The 20766-nt window shown below is 59.9% G+C and overlaps 3 protein-coding genes across 5 annotated transcripts in view; 1 reads left to right on the forward strand and 2 right to left on the reverse strand.

Annotated features, from left to right (window-relative positions):
• Positions 1-2243: 2243 nt before the first annotated feature.
• Positions 2244-8015, reverse strand: MED20 (mediator complex subunit 20). 2 transcript variants are annotated; one of them, XM_048328298.1, is made up of 4 exons: positions 7935-8015; positions 7524-7675; positions 6480-6733; positions 2244-2868 (listed from the first exon to the last, which is right to left on the reverse strand). In XM_048328298.1, the coding sequence occupies exons 1-4, from the start codon at positions 7946-7948 to the stop codon at positions 2653-2655; spliced, it is 636 nt and encodes a 211-aa protein (XP_048184255.1). In that variant the 5' UTR covers positions 7949-8015; the 3' UTR covers positions 2244-2652. The 2 variants fall into 2 exon arrangements, with proteins under 2 accessions (XP_048184255.1, XP_048184254.1); XM_048328297.1 differs by having other exon boundaries at positions 2244-2895.
• A 2-nt stretch (positions 8016-8017) lies between these two features.
• Positions 8018-11282, forward strand: BYSL (bystin like). Its single transcript, XM_048328289.1, has 7 exons — positions 8018-8349; positions 8432-8588; positions 8878-9016; positions 9140-9273; positions 9413-9573; positions 9753-9855; positions 10680-11282. Exons 1-7 carry the CDS (start codon positions 8082-8084, stop codon positions 11026-11028), a joined length of 1311 nt encoding a protein of 436 aa, XP_048184246.1. The 5' UTR covers positions 8018-8081; the 3' UTR covers positions 11029-11282.
• Positions 11283-12048: 766 nt separating this feature from the next.
• The window catches only part of CCND3 (cyclin D3), a 34354-nt gene continuing 25636 nt past the window's right edge, over positions 12049-20766 (reverse strand). For both annotated transcript variants that reach the window (XM_048328296.1, XM_048328295.1), the window contains 3 exons: positions 16952-17111; positions 16370-16512; positions 12049-13677 (listed from right to left, as the gene is read on the reverse strand). In XM_048328296.1, coding sequence (XP_048184253.1) covers positions 13519-13677; positions 16370-16512; positions 16952-17111 — 462 coding nt within the window. In that variant the 3' untranslated portion in view covers positions 12049-13518. The remainder of the gene's footprint in view (positions 13678-16369; positions 16513-16951; positions 17112-20766) is intronic.

Raw genomic sequence — 20766 nt, forward strand, 5'->3', positions numbered from 1 at the left:
CCTGAGGGGGCACCCCAAAGGGTCCCTCAGATGATGAGGAGACCAAGGAGGGGGCTATGGGGACTCTGAGGTGATGGGGGGGGGGGGGGTTATGGGGTCTCTGAGGTGATGGAGACCCTGAGGTGATGAGGGGACACCCCAAAGGGTCTCTGAGGTGATGGGAAGGGTCTAAGGGGGCTGCGGGGCCCTGAGGTGATGGAGAACCTGAGGTGGGGGATCTGAGATAATGGGGGTCACACCCCACATGGCCCCTGAGGTGACAAGGACCCCGAGGTGAGGGTGGCACCAGTGCCTGGCCCGTTTTGACCCCATACCTGCGCTGAAATCCACGCTGGCACAGCTGCAACGAGTCTGCAACGTCTAAGAATTCAAACTGGAGGTGAACGATCCTCACTCTCTTTGTGAGTTAAAAAAAAAAAAAGCCACAGCACAAGAACGGAACAAAAGCCCCAAAAAATCCCCTGGGGTGGCAGAGAGACTCGGGACTGGCTCTGCCACAGAAGCACTTGTGACCCTGATAACATCCCCTAGCTAAATAAATAAATATAAATAATAAACCATGCAGGGGTGAGGCCTCCATTCCCAAAATCCCTGTTACCTCTAGGTCAGGCTTCAATTTAGGGAATGAAACAACATTGACAGAGATTTTGAGAGGTGCAGAAGCAGAGGAAAAAAAGGATCCATGGTGGAACAGGACCTCAGTGTGGCCACCTCTCCCTCTGAGAAAAACAACCTTCCAAACCATGATTTGACAGGAAAAATGAGGATTTTTTTCAGGGAAAAAGAGTAATTTTGGCCATCAAGAGCCAGAGCCATGTGAGGCAGCTGATTCCCTCATTCCCAGAATGCAGCAACAGGCTTTGCTGGGACATAAAGGACTAAATCTTCCTCATCCTCACGTCTGTGGAAACCCACTGACGTCAAGGGGTTAATTAAAGGCAGAACGTGGCTCCAGGGGTCCCTTTTTAGAACTCCAGGAACAGCAGAATGTATTAATAAAAACCCCAGGAATTCCCAGGGATTCCAGCACACACTTCCACGTTTTTTAAGCACGTGAGCAGAGTTTTGCCATCTCTGGTGACGGAGCAGCCTTGGGAATTAACAAAGCATTACCAACATTCACCATGACTAATCTGCTCATTAAGAGGGGTTGGGTTTTTTTTAACCTTAAGGCTTGTAATGGAAAACAGGACAGGGATATATCCCTATAAAACTTAAGTTTGTTTCCCTAAGTTTTCCCAGTTTAACCAGGTGGGACAACAGTGAATTTTCACCACTGAACAGTCCCACACAAGCCATGAACTTGGGGCTAAGAGCTGCAAAAAATTCAGTATATTCAGCATGTTGGAATTGCTACCACACTTAGGGGACGTTGTGCCATTTCTTATGGCTCATTAACCACCTCTTGCTGGGCCCTGTGCTGATTAAATTTATTAAATGCTCACAGCTAAAAGCTCGGAGCACTCCAACAGTTAATTAGGTTTGAAGGTATAAATGATAATCGGAGAATCACATTAAAAAAAAAACCAAAAAAACCCCATTTCTCAGCCAGAAAATCAAGCCACAAATCAGCTTTTCCCCCTTCTTGCTTCAGAAATAAAAAACATGTTTAGGACAAATTATTTCTGTTTTCTTTGCTCTTATGGGCAAGGAACCATCAATATTTTTTCCCTGAGCTGCTTCTTCACAAGGAATCCACTGTCCTGCTTGGAAATCTCCCTTCCCATAACCATCCTTGGAGCTTCTCCACCTGCCCTTTGCATCCAGGGTACATCCCAGCGGGGCTGGAATGCTGGTGCCTTCCCAGGAATATGAAGGAAAAAAATATACTGAAGTGGTATCATTATGTCTTACAATGAATTTTTGGCTCTTATTGCCCAAATCCCTCCTTATTCCATTGAATCTTGAAGCCATCAGGATTCCTCAAATGGTGTGCAAGGACAGGACGTTTATTACCAACCTTAAAAACAACAGGATAAAGCAGCTGGAATTCCCTCAGTGCCTGAAAAAGCTCCTGCCAGGCTTATTTATTTCTTTTTTTTCATTTATCCAGAGCCTTCATTGAGAGGCAGCAGATTTGGGCACTCCCATCAGCTACAAAGGGTGAAGGCAAGGTAAGAACGTGCCAGGAACAGCAAAATGCAAGAATTCCTGGATTTTTTCACAGGGAAATGTTTGCTTTGGGGGTATAAAGCTGTTGAACCAAATCCAAGGGAAGACTCTGTAAATAAACAACACAAACATTGTGCAGGGACTCCTCCTCCTCCCAAAATCCAGCGTTTTATTGGGATGGAACACAGCAAAACACTGACGCAGATATAAAAAAATACAAATTTACCAGATCTCTCCTGTAGCTGCTTGAAGTCATGGAAGCCCTGCCCTTGCTTTTGGCTGGAATTTCTCTTTTCCCTGTGGATAAACAGCGATTCCCCACACGAACCACTGTTGTCCAAAGAACCACAGAACCGTGGATCCAAGAATCCCAAACCGTGCGGGACAACCAGAAACGCACGAGGCACCGGGAAACTTCGAAATAGGAGAAATCAAGAAGGCAAAAAAAACCCCTGCGGCCGCTTCCCGTGCCACACCCTGGAGGGACTCTGGATCCAGGCAGCAAACAGGATGCAGTCAAGGAGCTCCAGGGAATCCTCCTCACCTGATGCCAGCCACGGGGACCTGCTGCTGCTTGCGGATCTTGTTGAAGAGCTCCATGTACTGCACCATGGTGTCCCCGGGGCTGTAGGCGCTGTCGTGCTTGGAGCCGAACACCGACGGGATCCCGGGCGTGTGGCTGCCCATGAAGCTCTGCATGAACTCCATCAGCAGGTTCCAGCAGTCGTTGGCGATCACACAGGGGCAGTATTCCACCTGGGGACACAGCCCAGAGCCCTGGAGCTGCCAGGAAGGACAGTATTCCACCTGGGGACACAGCCCAGAGCCCTGGAGTGCCAGGAAGGACAGTATTCCACCTGGGAACACCCCCAGATCCCTGGAGCTGCCAGGAAGGACAGTATTCCACCTGGGGACACATCCCAGAGCTCTGGAGCTGCCAGGAAGGACAGTATTCCACCTGGGGACACAGCCCAGAGCTCTGGAGCTGCCAGGAAGGACAGTATTCCACCTGGGGACACAGCCCAGAGCCCTGGAGCTGCCAGGAAGGACAGTATTCCACCTGGGAACACCCCCAGACCCTTGGAGCTGCCAGGAAGGACAGTATTCCACCTGGGAACACCCCCAGAGCCCTGGAGCTGCCAGGAAGGACAGTATTCCACCTGGGGACACAGCCCAGAGCTCTGGAGCTGCCAGGAAGGACAGTATTCCACCTGGGAACACCCCCAGAGCTCTGGAGCTGCCAGGAAGGACAGTATTCCACCTGGGAACACATCCCAGAGCTCTGGAGCTGCCAGGAAGGACAGTATTCCACCTGGGGACACAGCCCAGAGCTCTGGAGCTGCCAGGAAGGACAGTATTCCACCTGGGAACACATCCCAGAGCTCTGGAGCTGCCAGGAAGGACAGTATTCCACCTGGGAACACCCCCAGACCCTTGGAGCTGCCAGGAAGGACAGTATTCCACCTGGGGACACAGCCCAGAGCCCTGGAGCTGCCAGGAAGGACAGTATTCCACCTGGGAACACATCCCCACAACCCTGGAGCTGCCAGGAAGGACAGTATTCCACCTGGGAACACATCCCCACAACCCTGGAGCTGCCAGGAAGGACAGTATTCCACCTGGGAACACCCCCAGATCCCTGGAGCTGCCAGGAAGGACAGTATTCCACCTGGGAACACCCCCAGAGCCCTGGAGCTGCCAGGAAGGACAGTATTCCACCTGGGGACACCCCCAGAGCTCTGGAGCTGCCAGGAAGGACAGTATTCCACCTGGGGACACAGCCCAGAGCCCTGGAGCTGCCAGGAAGGACAGTATTCCACCTGGGAACACATCCCAGAGCTCTGGAGCTGCCAGGAAGGACAGTATTCCACCTGGGAACACATCCCCACAACCCTGGAGCTGCCAGGAAGGACAGTATTCCACCTGGGAACACCCCCAGAGCCCTGGAGCTGCCAGGAAGGACAGTATTCCACCTGGGAACACCCCCAGAGCCCTGGAGCTGCCAGGAAGGACAGTATTCCACCTGGGAACACCCCCAGATCCCTGGAGCTGCCAGGAAGGACAGTATTCCACCTGGGAACACCCCCAGAGCCCTGGAGCTGCCAGGAAGGACAGTATTCCACCTGGGGACACATCCCAGACCCTTGGAGCTGCCAGGAAGGACAGTATTCCACCTGGGAACACCCCCAGATCCCTGGAGCTGCCAGGAAGGACAGTATTCCACCTGGGAACACAGCCCCACAACCCTGGAGCTGCCAGGAAGGACAGTATTCCACCTGGGGACACAGCCCAGAGCCCTGGAGCTGCCAGGAAGGACAGTATTCCACCTGGGAACACATCCCAGATCCCTGGAGCTGCCAGGAAGGACAGTATTCCACCTGGGAACACATCCCAGAGCTCTGGAGCTGCCAGGAAGGACAGTATTCCACCTGGGAACACATCCCCACAACCCTGGAGCTGCCAGGAAGGACAGTATTCCACCTGGGAACACCCCCAGAGCCCTGGAGCTGCCAGGAAGGACAGTATTCCACCTGGGAACACCCCCAGAGCCCTGGAGCTGCCAGGAAGGACAGTATTCCACCTGGGAACACCCCCAGACCCTTGGAGCTGCCAGGAAGGACAGTATTCCACCTGGGAACACCCCCAGACCCTTGGAGCTGCCAGGAAGGACAGTATTCCACCTGGGAACACCCCCCAGAGCTCTGGAGCTGCCAGGAAGGACAGTATTCCACCTGGGAACACATCCCAGAGCTCTGGAGCTGCCAGGAAGGACAGTATTCCACCTGGGAACACCCCCAGAGCCTTGGAGCTGCCAGGAAGGACAGTATTCCACCTGGGAACACCCCCAGAGCTCTGGAGCTGCCAGGAAGGACAGTATTCCACCTGGGAACACATCCCAGAGCTCTGGAGCTGCCAGGAAGGACAGTATTCCACCTGGGAACACCCCCAGAGCCCTGGAGCTGCCAGGAAGGACAGTATTCCACCTGGGGACACAGCCCAGAGCCCTGGAGCTGCCAGGAAGGACAGTATTCCACCTGGGAACACCCCCAGAGCTCTGGAGCTGCCAGGAAGGACAGTATTCCACCTGGGAACACAGCCCAGAGCTCTGGAGCTGCCAGGAAGGACAGTATTCCACCTGGGAACACATCCCAGAGCCCTGGAGCTGCCAGGAAGGACAGTATTCCACCTGGGGACACAGCCCAGAGCTCTGGAGCTGCCAGGAAGGACAGTATTCCACCTGGGGACACAGCCCAGAGCCCTGGAGCTGCCAGGAAGGACAGTATTCCACCTGGGAACACCCCCAGACCCTTGGAGCTGCCAGGAAGGACAGTATTCCACCTGGGAACACCCCCAGATCCCTGGAGCTGCCAGGAAGGACAGTATTCCACCTGGGAACACCCCCAGATCCCTGGAGCTGCCAGGAAGGACAGTATTCCACCTGGGAACACCCCCAGATCCCTGGAGCTGCCAGGAAGGACAGTATTCCACCTGGGAACACATCCCAGAGCCCTGGAGCTGCCAGGAAGGACAGTATTCCACCTGGGAACACCCCCAGATCCCTGGAGCCTCTCTGCAGGGAAGGCTTTTCATGGAAACATCCCCAAATATTCTGCATATAACAAGGATGGGTAAATATAACTAAGACAGGAAACACACAAGAGATCTTCTCCAAAGGGGAAGGGAAGGAAAAATGCAAAGGGAAGGGCAGCAAGCCCCAAATCAGCAGGGAATTAGCACTGGAGAGGTTGTTTTATATCCCTCAGGATGCTGATTAACCTGAGGGATGGTGCTCGTGTGGTGCATCTGGAATTTAATCAGCTTTTTATCTGGATGGCATTCCTGCAGGGATTCCCACTGCAGGGACAGCCCCAAAGCACCTGGCTGAAGTAAACCTTGGGAGAGGAGATAAAAACCTGCCTACTGCACCAGCAACACGACGGACACACAGACAGGAATCACAGAATCATGGAATGGGTTGGGGAAGGGATCTGAAAGCTCATCCAGGGCAGGGACACCTTCCACCGTCCCAGGCTGCTCCAAGCCCCGTCCAACCTGGCCTTGGACACTTCCAGGAATCCAGGGGCAGCCACAGCTTCTCTGGGACCCTCTACCAGGGCCTCCCCACCCTCCCAGGGAAGAATTCCTTCCCAATATCCCATCCAAGCCTGCTCTCTGGCAGTGGGAAGCCATTCCCCCTTTCCCTGGCACTTCAGGCCCTTATAAAAAAATAACCTCTCTCCATCTTCCCTGCTGGCTCACTTCAGGCGTCCTCAATTAGGTCACCCCTAAACCCTCCTTCTCCAGCCTCCCCTATGGAGTTTCCCTGCCTCTCCTTGCATCCCCCACCCTTCCCAAAGCGCTCTTACCTCCACAGATATGCCCCTGGCGCTGGGGCCCATGGTGACCGTGCCCAGCTTCACCAGGAAGTCGCAGTACTGGTAGCGGGTGCCGCGGCTCTCGATCTTGTTGGCCTTGGCGTTCTGGAAGAAGCCCTTGAGCTTCACCATGAGGGTGTCAAAGTTGGCGTCGGCCACGAGGCAGGGCCCGTTCTCGAAGAGGGCGAAGCAGCTCAGGGGGTACTCGGAGTTGTGCATGACATACATGAGCTTCCCTGTCTGCCCTGCAATGACAGCGAGGGGAGCCGGGCTGGAAAACCAACATTCCTGCCTTCAAGCAGCTCCTCTTCCTGCCTTTGTGCTCCTTGCTTTGATTCCAGATCCTCACATATTTATTGCAATACCCGTTCAGGGAATAGCTTGCGTTTCCTTCTGGAGGTTTACAGGGAAAAAGAAATCCTCGGCAGCCCCAGGATGAAACGCCAGCACGGCTCGGGGTGAGGTGGAAGGAGAACCCCAGGAGCACCCACCTCCCACCCACTGTCCACCCTGAGCTCGGCCTCTCCTCCAAGTTCCAGCTGCCAAAAAAGCAGGAAAAAGCTGCTCTGGAAGATTCCAATGGGTCTGTCTGGGAACACCGGCTGAGCAGAGCCCAGGGCTGCGTGTGCTCAGTGCCACCGTGGTGAACATCACATCAGTGCCTGGAAGGGATGTGGGGATCTGGGGGGGAGGAAGGAGAAGGGAAAAGGAAAGGGAAAAAAAGAGGGAGGAAGGGGAAAGGAAGAGGGGAAAAGGAGAAAGGGGAAAGGAGAAGGAATTGTACAATCGCAGACTCATGAAAGTTGGAAGAGACCTTCAGGATCATCCAGTCCAGCCCTCAGTCCAGCACTGCCACTGTAACCCCTAAACCCCACCACCCAGCGTCAGATCCAGGCGCCTCTTCAACACCTCCCGGGAAAGTGCGGAAGGAGAAGGAAAGGGGGGAGAAAAGGAAAAGGAAGAAAAGGACGGGAAGGAAAAAGGAAAAAGAAGCTTGGAGAAGGGCTGGCCCCGGCGCCCCCCGGCCCTGCTGACCCTGTGTGCCGAGGGCGGCCGCGGTGTGATAGGTCTCGCAGTCCACGCCGAATGTCCCCTGCTTGTCCGCGCCCAGCGCCTCCAGCCGCCGCGCCAGCAGCTCCACCGTCTGCTGCACGCTCTTGCCCTCGGCCACCGGCACCTGCGACACGCTGCCACAGGGACCGGGGGTCACGGACCCACCGGGGCACCGCCGGCCGCGCCCCCGGCCCCTGCCCCCTTCCCCGGGACTGCTCCGCGCTCTCCATCCGGAGACTCTCCCCGCGTCCCCGAGGCTGTCCCCGCCGGGAGCCCTCCCGGGTCCGCCTCCTCATCCCAGAAATCCCTCCCAGTGCCGTCCCCCCATTCTAGGAACCCCTCCTGCTGCCGTCCCCCCACCCCGGAGCCCGTCGCGGAGCCCCCCGCCCTCACCAGGTGACCCCCATGGTGCCGGCGCCGCCACCGGAACGGGCGGGGCCAGTGGCACCGGGAAGAGGCGGAGCCGCCCCGGAAAAGGCGGGGACAGACCCCACGTGTCGCTTCCCGGTGCGGACCCGGTCGCCCCCCGGTGCCCCCGCGATGCCCAAGGCCCGGCGGGCGCGGGGCTCCGGCCCGGCCCCGGCGCTGCCCTTGGCCGAGCAGATCCTGCAGGACGCGGCCCCGCGGGCGCGGGCTCGGACGAAGCGCGGGGCGGAGGAGCAGGACGGGGATGGCGGCGGGGACGGGTTCGTGGACGCGCGGCTGTCCCGGCGCATCCTGGAGCAGGCGCGGCGGCAGCAGGAGGAGCTGGAGGCCGAGCACGGCCCCGGAGCGCCCGCAGCCCCTCGGCAGCGCAGCGCGGTTCTGGGTGAGCCCCCGGTAACCCCCGGCACCCTCCGGAACCCCCGAGGGTGCGCGGCCCCGGGCTGAGCCTGCGCCGCTGCCCGCAGGTCCCGGCTCGGACTCGGAGGATGATGAGGAATGGCCTTCGCTGGAGAAGGCGGCGGCGGCCGCGGGACGGAGCGGAGACTACGGCGGGGAGGTGGAGGTGGACCCCGAGGACGAGAAAGCCATCGAGATGTTCATGAACAAGAACCCGCCGCTGAGGTGAGGAGGGGGCTGCGCCGGGGCTGGGTGTCCGCTTCCCTGCACGGACACCGACTCTGCCCTGTCCCTGTCAGCCCCCAGCTTCCCCCTGTCCCCTGTCAGCCCCGTGCGATCCCCGATTCACCCCTCGTCCTGACTCAGTCCCTGTCCCGTGTCAGCCCTCTGCAACCCCCGATTCTCCCCCTGGCCCCGCACAGACCCCAACTCGCCCCCCTCCCCTGTCAGCCCCTGACTGGCCCCTGTCTGCCCCTCTTGGCCCCCCACTGACCCCATCCTGTGCCGGCCCCAGGCGTACCCTGGCCGACATCATCATGGAGAAGATCACGGAGAAGCAGACGGAGGTGGACACAGCACTGTCGGAGCTCTCGGGCTGCCCCATGCCCCAGCTCGACCCCCGTGTCCTGGAGGTCTACAGAGGTGTCAGGGAGGTGAGGCCGGAGCAGCTGAACCCACAGCCACCACCCTGAGGTGCTGAGGGAGGGGACAACTCGCTGGTGGCCCTGCTGTCAGTGCCCCCAGTCATGGCCTGGCCTGTGTCCCTGTCTCTGAAGGTGCTGTCCAAGTACAGGAGCGGGAAGCTCCCCAAGGCGTTTAAAATCATTCCTGCCTTGTCCAACTGGGAGCAGATCCTCTACATCACCGAGCCAGAGACGTGGACAGCCGCTGCCATGTACCAGGCCACCAGGTGAGCTCGCCTCAGGGACCCTCTGGCATGGGATTTTTGGCTTTTTCTTTCCATAACCAAAATCAGATTTACAAAACACCAGCCCACCCCTGTATGGCCTCTTTTCCTCATCCATCCCTTCGTGCTTTGCTGTTCCCAGGATATTTTCCTCCAACCTGAAGGAGAGGATGGCCCAGCGGTTCTACAACCTGGTGCTGCTGCCGCGGATCCGGGATGACATCGCCGAGTACAAGCGGCTCAACTTCCACCTGTACATGGCTCTGAAGAAGGCTCTGTTCAAGCCAGCAGCCTGGTTCAAGGGTAGGAGGTCCTGCAGGGTTTCCTCTGGGGCTTGGCTGGGTACCTGAGGGGCTGTGGCATGGCTGGGACCCTGTACCCTGCAGCAGTGGTGATTTCCTGGGATCAGGGAGAAGGGGCTGAGCCCCAGGGCTCTGCCTTGTGGAGGAAGGTGGTCGGTGCCTGACTGTCCCCATTCCCAGGGATCCTCATCCCGCTGTGTGAGTCCGGCACGTGCACGCTCAGGGAGGCCGTCATCATCGGCAGCATCCTCACCAAGTGCTCCATCCCCGTCCTGCACTCCAGGTGAGGCCCTGAGGGGCTGGGGGGAAGAGCTCTTTCAGAGACCCTGGGAAGTGCCTTGGATCCATCCCTCAGCCTCTCCAGCCCCTTGGAGGTGGTGTTTGGGGTCACTCAGCTCCCTCTGGGGTTGAGATTTAAGGCTCAGCTTTGTGCCTGTATGCCTGGTGCTCCATGGCTCCAGTCCAGTTCCCCCAACCCCTTTGGTCTCTCCTTGGTCCTTGTGGCTCCAGCTTGGCCCCACCATGCCCATTCTTCAGTCCCCATGGCTCCAGTCCCCCTGACCCTTGTGGTCCCTCCTTGGTCCCTGAGCCCCATTCTCCATCCCCATGGCTCCGGGCCTGCCTGTTCCTTGGTCCCTCTGGCTTCTGCCTGGTCCCCCCTGACTGCTGTGGTCCCTCCTTGGTCCCCATGGCTCCAGCCATGTGGACTCCTGGCTCCTCTGCTCCATCCTTGATCCCTATGGCTCCAGCCTGCCCCCTCCATGCCCGTTCCTTGGTCCCCATGGCTCCAGTCCTGCTGACCCTCGTGGTCCCCAGGTCCCCTCCTCCATCTCCATGGCTCCATCCTGGCCCCCCCTAACTCCGTACCTGTGCCTTGGTCCCCATGGCTCCAGGCCAGCACCCCCTGGCCCCTCACTCCCTCCTGTGTCTCTGTGGCTCCGTGCCCTGACCCCTCACCCCTCCTCTGTCCATGTGGCTCTGTCCCCTGACCCCGTGCCTGTTCCTTGGTCCCTGTGGCTCCATGCCTGACCCTCACCCCCTCTTGTATCCCCATGTCCCTGTCCCCTGAGTGTGTCCCTGTCCCCTGACTGTGTCCCCGTCCCGCAGCGCAGCGCTGCTGAAGCTGGCTGAGATGCAGTACAGCGGCGCCAACAGCATCTTCCTGCGCCTGCTCATCGACAAGAAGTACGCGCTGCCCTTCCGTGTGCTCGACGCCCTGGTCTTCCACTTCCTGGCCTTCCGCACGGACCAGCGGCTCCTGCCTGTGCTGTGGCACCAGAGCTTCCTGGCCTTGGCCCAGCGCTACAAGGAGGACCTGTCCTCGGAGCAGAAGGAGGCCCTGCTGGAGCTGCTCAAGTTCCACAGCCACCCGCAGATCTCACCGGAGATCCGCCGCGAGCTGATGAACTCCAAGACGAGGGACGTGGAGGGGGAGCAGCCCGTGGCCATGGAATGAGCAGGGCAAGGCCGGAGCCTGTCCCACCTCTGGGATGCTGCTGGATGCAGCTGGGAGCCTGGGTCAGGAGTGTCTGTCCTGGATCCCGAGGGGTCACTGGGAACAACCTGTGCCCACAGAGCGGGGCTGAGCGCCCTGTGCTGCTGTCACAGGGCAGGGCAGCCCCTGTCACTCCCGGGAGCCCGGTGCCACCAGCACTGGGACACTTTGGCTTGTTCCTGTAGTTGGAAATAAAACCGGAGCCGTGTCGGTCAGGGCTGGGTCTGCCCGGTGTGGTCCCGGCCTGTCCCTGTCCCCAGCAGCCTCTGGGACTCCCTGCCCTGGGATTTTCACTCCAGTCCCCCCAGGGTTTACTCCTGAAGCCACGGGGTCACTGTCCTCACCTGGCCATCGAGGCCACCTGCCTGGGCTGCTCCTGGCCCTGTGCCCAGGTGCCACGTCTGCTGGAACACCCAGGGGGGGACTTTTCCACGAGGCTGCGCTTCCCTGGGACCTGGTGCCGCTGTCGCTGCCGGGTGTGTGCCCTGCAGGTTTGGCCCACGGAGAGGAGCCCCTGCTGCACCCCGGGAGCTGTGCCAAGGGCAGCTGCCTCCTGTTGTCACCTCCGATGGCAGGAGCAGGAGCTGGGTCCCCACACGCCACCGCCTCTTCTGTGACTTCCTGATTTCATCTTATTTTAAAGAAGCCAGAGGCTGATGAGCACAAGAGGGAGCCTGGGCTGGCACGGAGCAGCTGGCACTCCTGCCACCCCCTGAGCTGCTCCAGTGCCCGACACCCTCCAGCCTGCTGGGAAGGAGGTGCTGCCTCTGCTCCAGGGGAGCAGGAAGGTGTTTCGCTCCATGTTCATCCCTCACCATCCCTGAGCTATCCCGGGTGTCCCTCAGGGTCCTGCCTGCCCTCTCCCGGTGGTTCCATCCTGGGAAAAGCAGGGCTGGAGCTCCCAAGGGATCCCCATCACCAGGGAGGGATCCCAGCCCCGCCCTGGGAAAGGTGCAGGGAAACCCTCGAGCCGGTTTTTTTTTTTGTTTAAAATACTTTATTGCAACATCACAGGGTTCTCTGGCTCTCCCAGCAGCGGGACTACTGCGAGTGAACACCAAACCACTTTATTCTTAAATTAAAAACTCATTTATATATATATATAAAAAAAAGACATTTCCTTTTGCACAGCCAGGCTCTGTCCCAGCCCTCCTCCTGCTCGCAGGAGGCAGCGGCTCCGTGGGTTTCCAGACCAGGCAGGCTCAGGGAGGAGCAGCAGCCCCACCTTTTTCTGCCTGATTTTTGTGGTGGCATCCAAAAGGGAAGGTTTCTATCTCCTTTTCCATGTGGAGGACAACAGCCACGGGGCCACGTGTCCAGAGGTCCCCAGGTGGCAGCAGCATCTGCCTCCCATCCCTGTGGAGTCTCCGGCTTCTCCTGGTTAATTCCACTCTGTAATGGTTTTCTCATAGAAAAGCAGCATTTTTTTTTTTTTTTTGCATTTTAAAACACTTTTTATACAAAACTAACAGGATCAACAACAACAATACAAAAATGCAGGAATTGCTTTTCCAACTCAAGTGCGCAGCAGTTTTCCACCCTCTCAGGAGGCAGCTCGGATCCACGTGGATGAACACAGCCCCCCCTGTCCTGAGTGTGATCCGAAATCCCTGCCCTGGAAGAGTGGAGATGCATCCCAGACTATAGCAGCACATTCAAAGGTTTTCCCTAAATCCTAGTCTGATGCCTAAGCTACCAAAGGACCACCCAGCCTCCGAGTGAGGGTCTCCCACTGCCCAGGGAGCCAGGGGAAGGGCGAAGGGAGAAAAGGCACTTTTTTGGGAAGGAGAGGAGAGCGGCATCCAGGCCCCACCCCGAGGAACGCCAGCTCTCCTCCCTCCCCGTTTCCCAGCAGTGAACAATAAATTAAGCAGCCTCCGTGGGCCAGCGGAAAAGCCGAGGGGACAGCACCCAAACTCCTCCCAAGGCGCGGCCGGGGAGCGCGTCCCCAAAATCCCACATCCAACAGCAAAAACAAACGAGCCCCACGGGTCCTCTCCAAGCAGAAGCAGCTGCACAACTTCCCCCAGAGCCGTGGGAACGTGGCACGAAGCGATCGGGACCGAGGGGCCACCAGGCAGCTGCTCCACGAGCCCCGTGGCCCCACAGGAGCTGGGGGTGATGAGGATTCGGGTCCTGCAGGGCTGGATCTCCATGATTTTTGTCCCTCACGGGGTTGGAAGTCACCATGAACACCTCAGAGAGCCGGAGAATACCAACAGAGAAACAATTCCAACTTCATCCAGGCTCCTGCTCCCTGTGCCCAGCGTTCCTGTGCCCTGGCACCACCTCGGTCACTCCCCCCTGGCCACCTGCAGCAGCTCCAAGCGCGGATCCCGCTCCACATTCCCAGCCCGGGAAGGGCCCCTCGGAGGTGCTGGATGAGCAGGGGGGATGCGGCGAGCTGGGGGTGTCCAGGGAGGGGCCGGAGCTCTCGGGAAGGGCGGCTGGTCACAGGTTGACGTCGGTGACGTCCGTGGGGGTGCTCGTGGGCTGGCTGCCCCCGTACGCCGCCGCCTTGGCGCTGAGTTCCTGCTGGGATTGGGATGCCTGCTTCAGGCTCTCGGCTAAGGCCGCCTCGATCTGCTCCTGACAGGCCTTCAGGCAGTCCTGGAACAGGGAAACACACGGGAGGCATCAGTTCCGTGCTCCTCAGGGGTGGGAGCTTGAGGAAAAGCTCGGAGCAGCTGCTGGGCTGCGCCTCTGGCCCCCCCTGAACACGTGGGGAAAGGGGATTTTCTCCGTCCAGGGGCATGTCCAGCTTGTCCCTCCCCAGGCAAAGCCCCACACTCTGGCTGGCCGGGGGAGGACCTCCCTGCTGACCCCATTCTGCGGGAATGTTGTGTCCAGCAGCTTCCCGAGGCACCCCGGAGCCGGGGTGTGGCTTCAGCAGCACGGCAAGGGCAGCTCTGCCAAACCTCCCAGATCCCGAAGAAACCTCCCCAGCCCCTCCAGCCCGGCTTTCCCAGAGCTCGGGGCGGTCCTGCAGCAGAGCTGGGCACGGGAATTCTGCTGGGTGCCCCTGAGGCAGCGGGACCCTCCCTGACCCAAAATCCACCCTACGTCAGCAACCCCCATCCACGCCGGGAGAACGGAGCTTCTCACAAGGTTTTCACCCTCCTGTCCCCTCTGTGACACCCCCCAGGGGACCCAGAGCAGGGGGACACGCACAGGAAGGCGCAGGGGGCTGCCAAGAGCAGCAGCACTTGCCATAAATGCAAACCCCGCTCTGGTTTTTCCCCCACGAGCTGTAAGCAGAGGAGGAAACTCCCACTCGGACACCCCACAGGCACGGCCCAGCGCAGCCCAGCCCGGTGACAGTTTGCACCTCACGGGACATTGTCACACCCCGAAATCTCTTACCAGGAATCCGCCAGCGGTTCTTAGAAACTGACAGAGGATGTGGTGAGTGAAAATAGCAACGCCTGGCTCCCCTTCCCCAGCTCCCCTTCCCCGGCTTCCCGTCAGCGCAGCCTCCTCCTGCCCTGGCACTGCCTGGCCCGAGCGCCACGGACACCCGGCCGGCCATGGGCTGTCCATCATCATGGACACCCAGCCATGGGCTGTCCATCATCATGGACACCCAGCCATGGGTTGTCCATCACCATCCCCCAGCTGTCCATCACCATGGCCAATGTATCCCTGGGCTCTCCATCCCCATTCCCAGGCTCTCCCTCACCATGGCCACCCATCCCAGTTCTCTCCATCCCTATGGCCAGCCCATCCCAGGCTGTCTATCCCTGTTCCCTCCATCCCTATGGCCAGCCCATCCCTGTTCCCTCCATCCCTATGGCCAGTCCATCCCAGTTCTCTCCATCCCTATGGCCAGCCCATCCCAGGCTCTCCATCCCAGTTCTCTCCATCCCTATGGCCAGCCCATCCCAGTTCTCTCCATCCCTATGGCCAGCCCATCCCAGGCTCTCCATCCCTGTGACCATCCCTGAGCTCTCCACCAGCAATTCTGGCCGAAATGCCAAGGCCAGCCTGGCCACACCCAGCCAGGCTCCTGCTGGCCACAGCGCTGGCCCAGCCCTGCAGCCCCATCCCACTCAGTCCCTGCATTCCCAGCACTGCCCAGCCGGGCCTGGGAGCTGCAGGACGGGGATCGCTCCTCCAGAGGGGAAACTGAGTCACAGCCCAGGGACACCGCAGGGCTCAGGGAGAAGCAGCAGCACCACGGGCAGGGGAGGCCGAGCCCAGGTGCTCTCCCAGGATCCCAAAACGCTGTGGACACATCCCAGGAGGAGCTGCCATAGTCCTGCCTGGGCTGGGGCTGTTTGTGCAGCACCCCACACCTGGGCAGGGGGGCGCAGCAGATGCTGGGGAGGGACAGGAGGGGACAGGAAGGACAGGAGGCTGCTGGGCTCCATTTCAGCTCCTCTCCCTCACAGAGCCCTCCCTGCTTCCCACCTGTTCCCTGCTGCAGCTCCAACCCGGAGCAGGTTGGGAGCAGGTGGCTGCACTGATTCTCTCTTTAAAAAGGCTCCAGAGAACAAAAAAATTCCATCTGCACAAAGGGATCGGGAGCCTCCTGCCCGGACAAAGCCTCGTGGGCAGCCACCCCCCACTCCTGATGCAGGTCCTGTCAGGGGACTGTAACCAACCCCGGGCAGGAGAGGACATCAAAGGGGAGAGGAAAAGCTCCTGACTGGAGCGACCTGGAGAGCCCCACAGGATCCCTGTCCCTGCTCCAAGGACAGTGGAGGGGCTGGAGAACCCCCCCCATCCTGATGTCCCCAGACCTGGGAGGTTCCATGCCCCAGTCCCCCCTTCTCCCTCCCCCAGCCTGGGCACCTGCAACCGGACACTGAGGGGAGCAGATGCCGAGCCCGGCGTGTCCCTGTCCCCATCCCGCCCCGCAAACCCGATCCTGCCAACACCTGCCCAGGCAGGGAACAGATCCTGCCCTTTGTGTGGCGTTTCAAAGGCTCCCAGCCCACCCCGAGCCCACCCCGCTGTGCCCAGGCAGGAGCAGCCCCGGGGCTGTGTTTGGGATCATCCCACAGCCCTTGGTTCTCCTCAAACCAGGGCAGCACCGTTTGAACAGCACAACCCCACGGCATCCCAAAGCAGCTGGGGTTGGAAGGGCCCTCTGGAGCCCATCCCTGTGCCAGGGCAGGGTCACCTGGAGCAGGCGACACATCCAGGTGGGTTTGGAATTCTCCAGAGGGGGAGACTCCACACCCTCCCCGGGCAGCTGCTCCGCTCTCCATGGAAAGCTCTTCCTCTGAGGAGAGGGAGGATTCCTAGCAGCGGTTCCGTTCCCTTTCCACTCCCGGTACCATTCCCGGTGTCCACTCACCACCTCCGTGCCCGTGATCCCGGCCAGCAGCTCCGTGATGGCCTCGCCGCTGAAGCCGTTCACGGACAGGGTCAGGCCGTGGATGGCGGCGCCGATGCTGCCCGTGGCGATCATGGACGGGGGGTACATCACGAAGGTGTAGTCTGGAGCAGGACAGGGACACAAAGGCGGCAAGGGGCCGTTAGGGAGGATGCACGGGGGGTTCGGGAGCGGGATCTTCCCTGGGAAGCGCGGGAGGGCCTCACAGAGGGAAATCCTGCAGGGGCAGGGAGAAACTGGGATGGAGGAGCACGGAACAGGCTGAGCAGCAGGGCCAGGTCTGCAGGAGAAGTCCTGAGGTGGGATGGCTCCAGAAACTGAGGGAGAGGCTGAGAAAAGCTGGGATTCAACCCTGGACACCCTCCCACGGGCACGGCAAGAGCCTGGCATGTGGCCCTGCCCTCCTGGCATCTTAGAGCCCCCAGGACTGCTATCCCACCTGGAACGGCTCCAATGGCAGTGAGGGCAGGCACCCAGCCCCCAAAAGAGGTGGGGAGCCCATCCCAGGTGTGCCAGCACCCCCGAGCCCAGCCCAGCACGCACCTGTGGCGCAGAGGGCAATGAAGGTCTGGGCGTGTTTCTTCACCAGCTCCACCTTGTCCGCGGGCAGCGGCAGCCGGTGCAGGATGTGCGCCAGGAAATCGTTGGCGATCACCGACACCAGGTCCCACTTCAGCTTCTCCAGCACCAGCAGCTCCCAGTGCTGCGGGGCAGGGAGGACAGGGCGTTACGGGGTCGCTCAGGAGGCTCCAGGGCCAGCACAGGACGGGGAAGGGAAGAGGGAAGAGGGAAGAGGGAAGGAGGGGCTGTCCCCGCTCTGTGGCCGTGGCACAATTCCAGCCAGGGGCTGCTCAGAGCTGGGAGCAGAGCTCAGAGGAGGAAGCAATAAATGTGGGTTCTTCTTTCCAGGGATTAGCCCTGGACACTCCTCGCTCTGCAAGGTGCTGGGACAGCCCAGGGAGGGAAAACCAGAGCAGGGAGCAGCAGGAACATTCCCAATCCCTTCCCCACTCCCAGGAGGACAGGCTGATGTCCGGGCTCCCAGCACAATCCAGCTCAAGGGTGACAGCCAGAGGGGACAGAGCTGTCTCTGGGGGCTGTGCCTGCCCCACAAACCCCAGGGCAGCAGGGAATTAATTCCCAAGGTGGGAATGCAGCTTTTTTGGAAGAGAATTCCCCTCTTCTCCACCAAGAGAGCCTCCAGCTGTGCTCAGAGCATCCCCAGCACGGCACGGCCACCCCAACACCCGCTGGGGCTTCCCAGGTGCTGCCAATGCCTCCATCCCAGCCTGGGCTGCTCCCTCCCAGCATCCAGCAGGGATTTCTGGATCTCCAGAGCAGGCTGGGAGCAGATGGTGGAAGGCTGGGAGCCCCCTGAGTTCCAGCTGGAGCTCCTGCACCTCCTGAGCCCCTCCTGGCCCTGCCAGCCCCGGGCACTGCTCCTGCCAGGGACAGGGACAGGGACAGACCCTTGGCAGGGCCAGCCCCCAGCAGGCTCAGGTGGTGCCAAGGTGAACACAAGGAGAGCCCCACTTGGAACGTCAGCACGAAATTTGGGATGGCTGCCCTCAAATCCCGGCTTTGGCAAGGCTGGGGCAGAGGCTGAACCCAACGCAGGGGGTGACACTGCCACGGACTCTCAGCAGAGCTGGGACTTCCCAGGATCTTTCCCTTCCCACCCCTCTCTGCAGCTCCCAATTCCCCCACAGCCCAGCCACGGTGATTTTCCCAGCCCCTTTTCCCCTCGTGCTGCGGGTCAGCAGCAGATCTGGGCTGGGGGCCCAGGGAGGCCACGGGAGGTGTCCCCAGGTCCCTCCTGGCCTGGAGCAGGGGGTGACAGGGGCCCTGCTGGGAAAGGGAAACCCCCTCAGGAGCTGAAGCTGAGGCTGCAGAGCTGGACTGGGGTTCGGGCCAGGTGTCCCCAGTTCGGGACCTCGCCCTGCCCAGCACAACATCCCCTCTTCCCCCCGAATTCAGCATTCCAGGCAGAGCTGCCAAAGAGCTCCAGAACGGATGGAATTGAGGAAGTGACACTTTTTCCTACGCTCAGATCTTCATTTTCCCCTTTTTTTCTCGTTGTTATCCCCCTTCCCCTTACACAACAAACCCGCCCTGAGTTGCTCAAACGAGCAGAGCAGCGTTGCTCAACCTGCTCCAAACCCCACCCTGGGCCCGAGCTGCCACTTACCAGCCCCCACTTTTCCCCCCAGGAATCCGTTCCTGCCTCCCACCTCCCAGATGGATGCCAGGATTGGGAGTTTTTTTAAGCCAAATCCACGGGATAAAAGCAAGAAGGAGCCTTGGAAAAGAGCTCCAGAGCCTGAGGATCACCAAGAGCCTGGTCAAGGAAAGGATTGGGGCAGAGCGGAGGGATCCACCTTGGGAAAAGGAGGAAAGACGGGTGTGGAATGTCCCGAGTGGGAAGGGACCCGCAGGGACCGTGGTGGGTGCGGCCACACAGCCAAGGGTCACGGGCTCGGGCCAGTGCAGAGCTCTGTCCCCACTGTCCCTCACCTGGGAGCCTCCAGAGGGTTGGGAAAGCTGGTCCTGCAGCAGCCCGGGCTCCTGGGAAGGGGCACAGGGCACCTCTGGCAGTCGCTGCCCCGAGCTGGGAGCAGGGCAGGAGCAGGGCCTGGAGCTCCCTCCTCACCCAGCAAATCCCAAAGGGATCCCTGAATCCCAGGGGAGCTCCCAGCACCTTTTATTCCCCCAGAGCCACCAGAGGCACCGACACCCTCAGGGCCGTGACAGAGCTGTCCCTGCTGGGATGTTTTGTCCCAAGGAGCCGCTGCAGACCCAGCCGGGCCTCACCTGGGGCAGGGATGGATCCTGCCCACGGGCAAGGCCCAGCAGCAGCTCCTTCCCAGCCACAGGTTCCTCATTATCCCTCACTCCCCCTGTTCCAGGGATATCCCAGTTCCCCTGAGCTGGGCAGCGCCAGCCGAAGGTGCCAGGGACTGTCCCCAACCCGCGGGATGGAGCTCAGGGAAGCCTCTCCTGCCCCTCTCCTGCTGACCCCGGGCACTGCCCGCTGCCAGGGCCTGGCAGAGCCTCTGGATCGCTGGATCCAGGTCGGATCTGTGGAAGGAGCAGGACAAAAGCAGCAGGGCCGGGCCAGGCCTGTGACAGCTGACGGAGCCAACATCCTCTTCCTGGCATTCCTCATGGAGTCAGCCCCTGCCTGGGGAGGGGAACAGAGGAAGAAAGTGGGAAATGTCCCTTTGTTTCTCCAGCCTGAGGAGTGAACCCTGCCCATGGAGCATCCCAGAGCCGGGAATGCATCACCCCCCTCTCCTGCCAGATCCCCAGGGCAGACCTCCATGGGGCTGGGAATGACAGAGCAGGGTGTGACCACCACCCCCCTCTGGAAGTGTGATCCCTCCTGGAAGACAACAAAAAAAACAAAGGAGGCAGGAAAAGGAAAATTCCCAGGTGAGCACAGTCCTGGTGCTGCCAGCGCCTCAGAGGGCAGGGAATGCCCGATTCCACCCGGGATGTGACAGTGGCAGTGCAGCGCCATCCAGCCCCGCCCTCGGTGCGATTCCAGCCGGGAGCAGAGTTTGGGTTCTGTCCCTGCAGGTGGGAAGGGCCCCTTTGGTGCTGTCACACCCTCGGGGCCACCCCTGAGGTCACTCACAGAGGGTGGGGGGAGCTGCTCCCCCACCCCTGCAGCACCAAAATCCATCTGCAGATGGAAAATGAGGGGAAAACTCCAGATTCCCATGGCCTGAGCGGAGTTCAGGATGTGAAGGGACAGGTGACAGCTCTGGGTGGAAAAACGGCCCCATCTGAGCCAGAGGAAGGGGAACACAAACTCTGGAGATTCCCAAGGGAACATCCCTGCATCCTCAGCTTATTCCCTGATTTTTCACTCCCCACTGCTGCTCCTTCATCATCTCCCTGCAGGCTCCTCGATTTTTTCCAGGGAAGATCTGGCCTTTGGCAAAACTGAGGGTGAACATTTCTGAGCCAAGCCACAGCAGGAGGACGGAGGCGATTTCCAGCTGCTCTCCCCAAGCTCTGAGCAGCCGAACCCCCTCTCGCCCAGGGAAAATCTTCATGAAGATAAGAAAACAAAACAAAACAAAAAAAAAAGAAAAATAAAGAATTAAATTTAAAAAAAAAACAACCCCAAGGTGGGTTAGAGAACGCCCTGGACGGAAATCCAACTTCCTCCGAATGGACAAATTCCTCCTTGCATCATTTCCTTCTCCCCCAGAATAACTCCAGCGAGGTTCTGTGTCCTTTCTGAAGGGCTGAGCTGGTGCCAAGCATCCCGGCCCGAGGAGGAGGAGGAGGAGGAAGCAAAGCCCCCGGGAATGTGAGCCAGCTTCCTGCGGAGCCGGGATGGCCCCGGG

Source organism: Corvus hawaiiensis, chromosome 24, assembly GCF_020740725.1.
Source record: "Corvus hawaiiensis isolate bCorHaw1 chromosome 24, bCorHaw1.pri.cur, whole genome shotgun sequence".
NCBI lineage: Eukaryota > Metazoa > Chordata > Aves > Passeriformes > Corvidae > Corvus > Corvus hawaiiensis.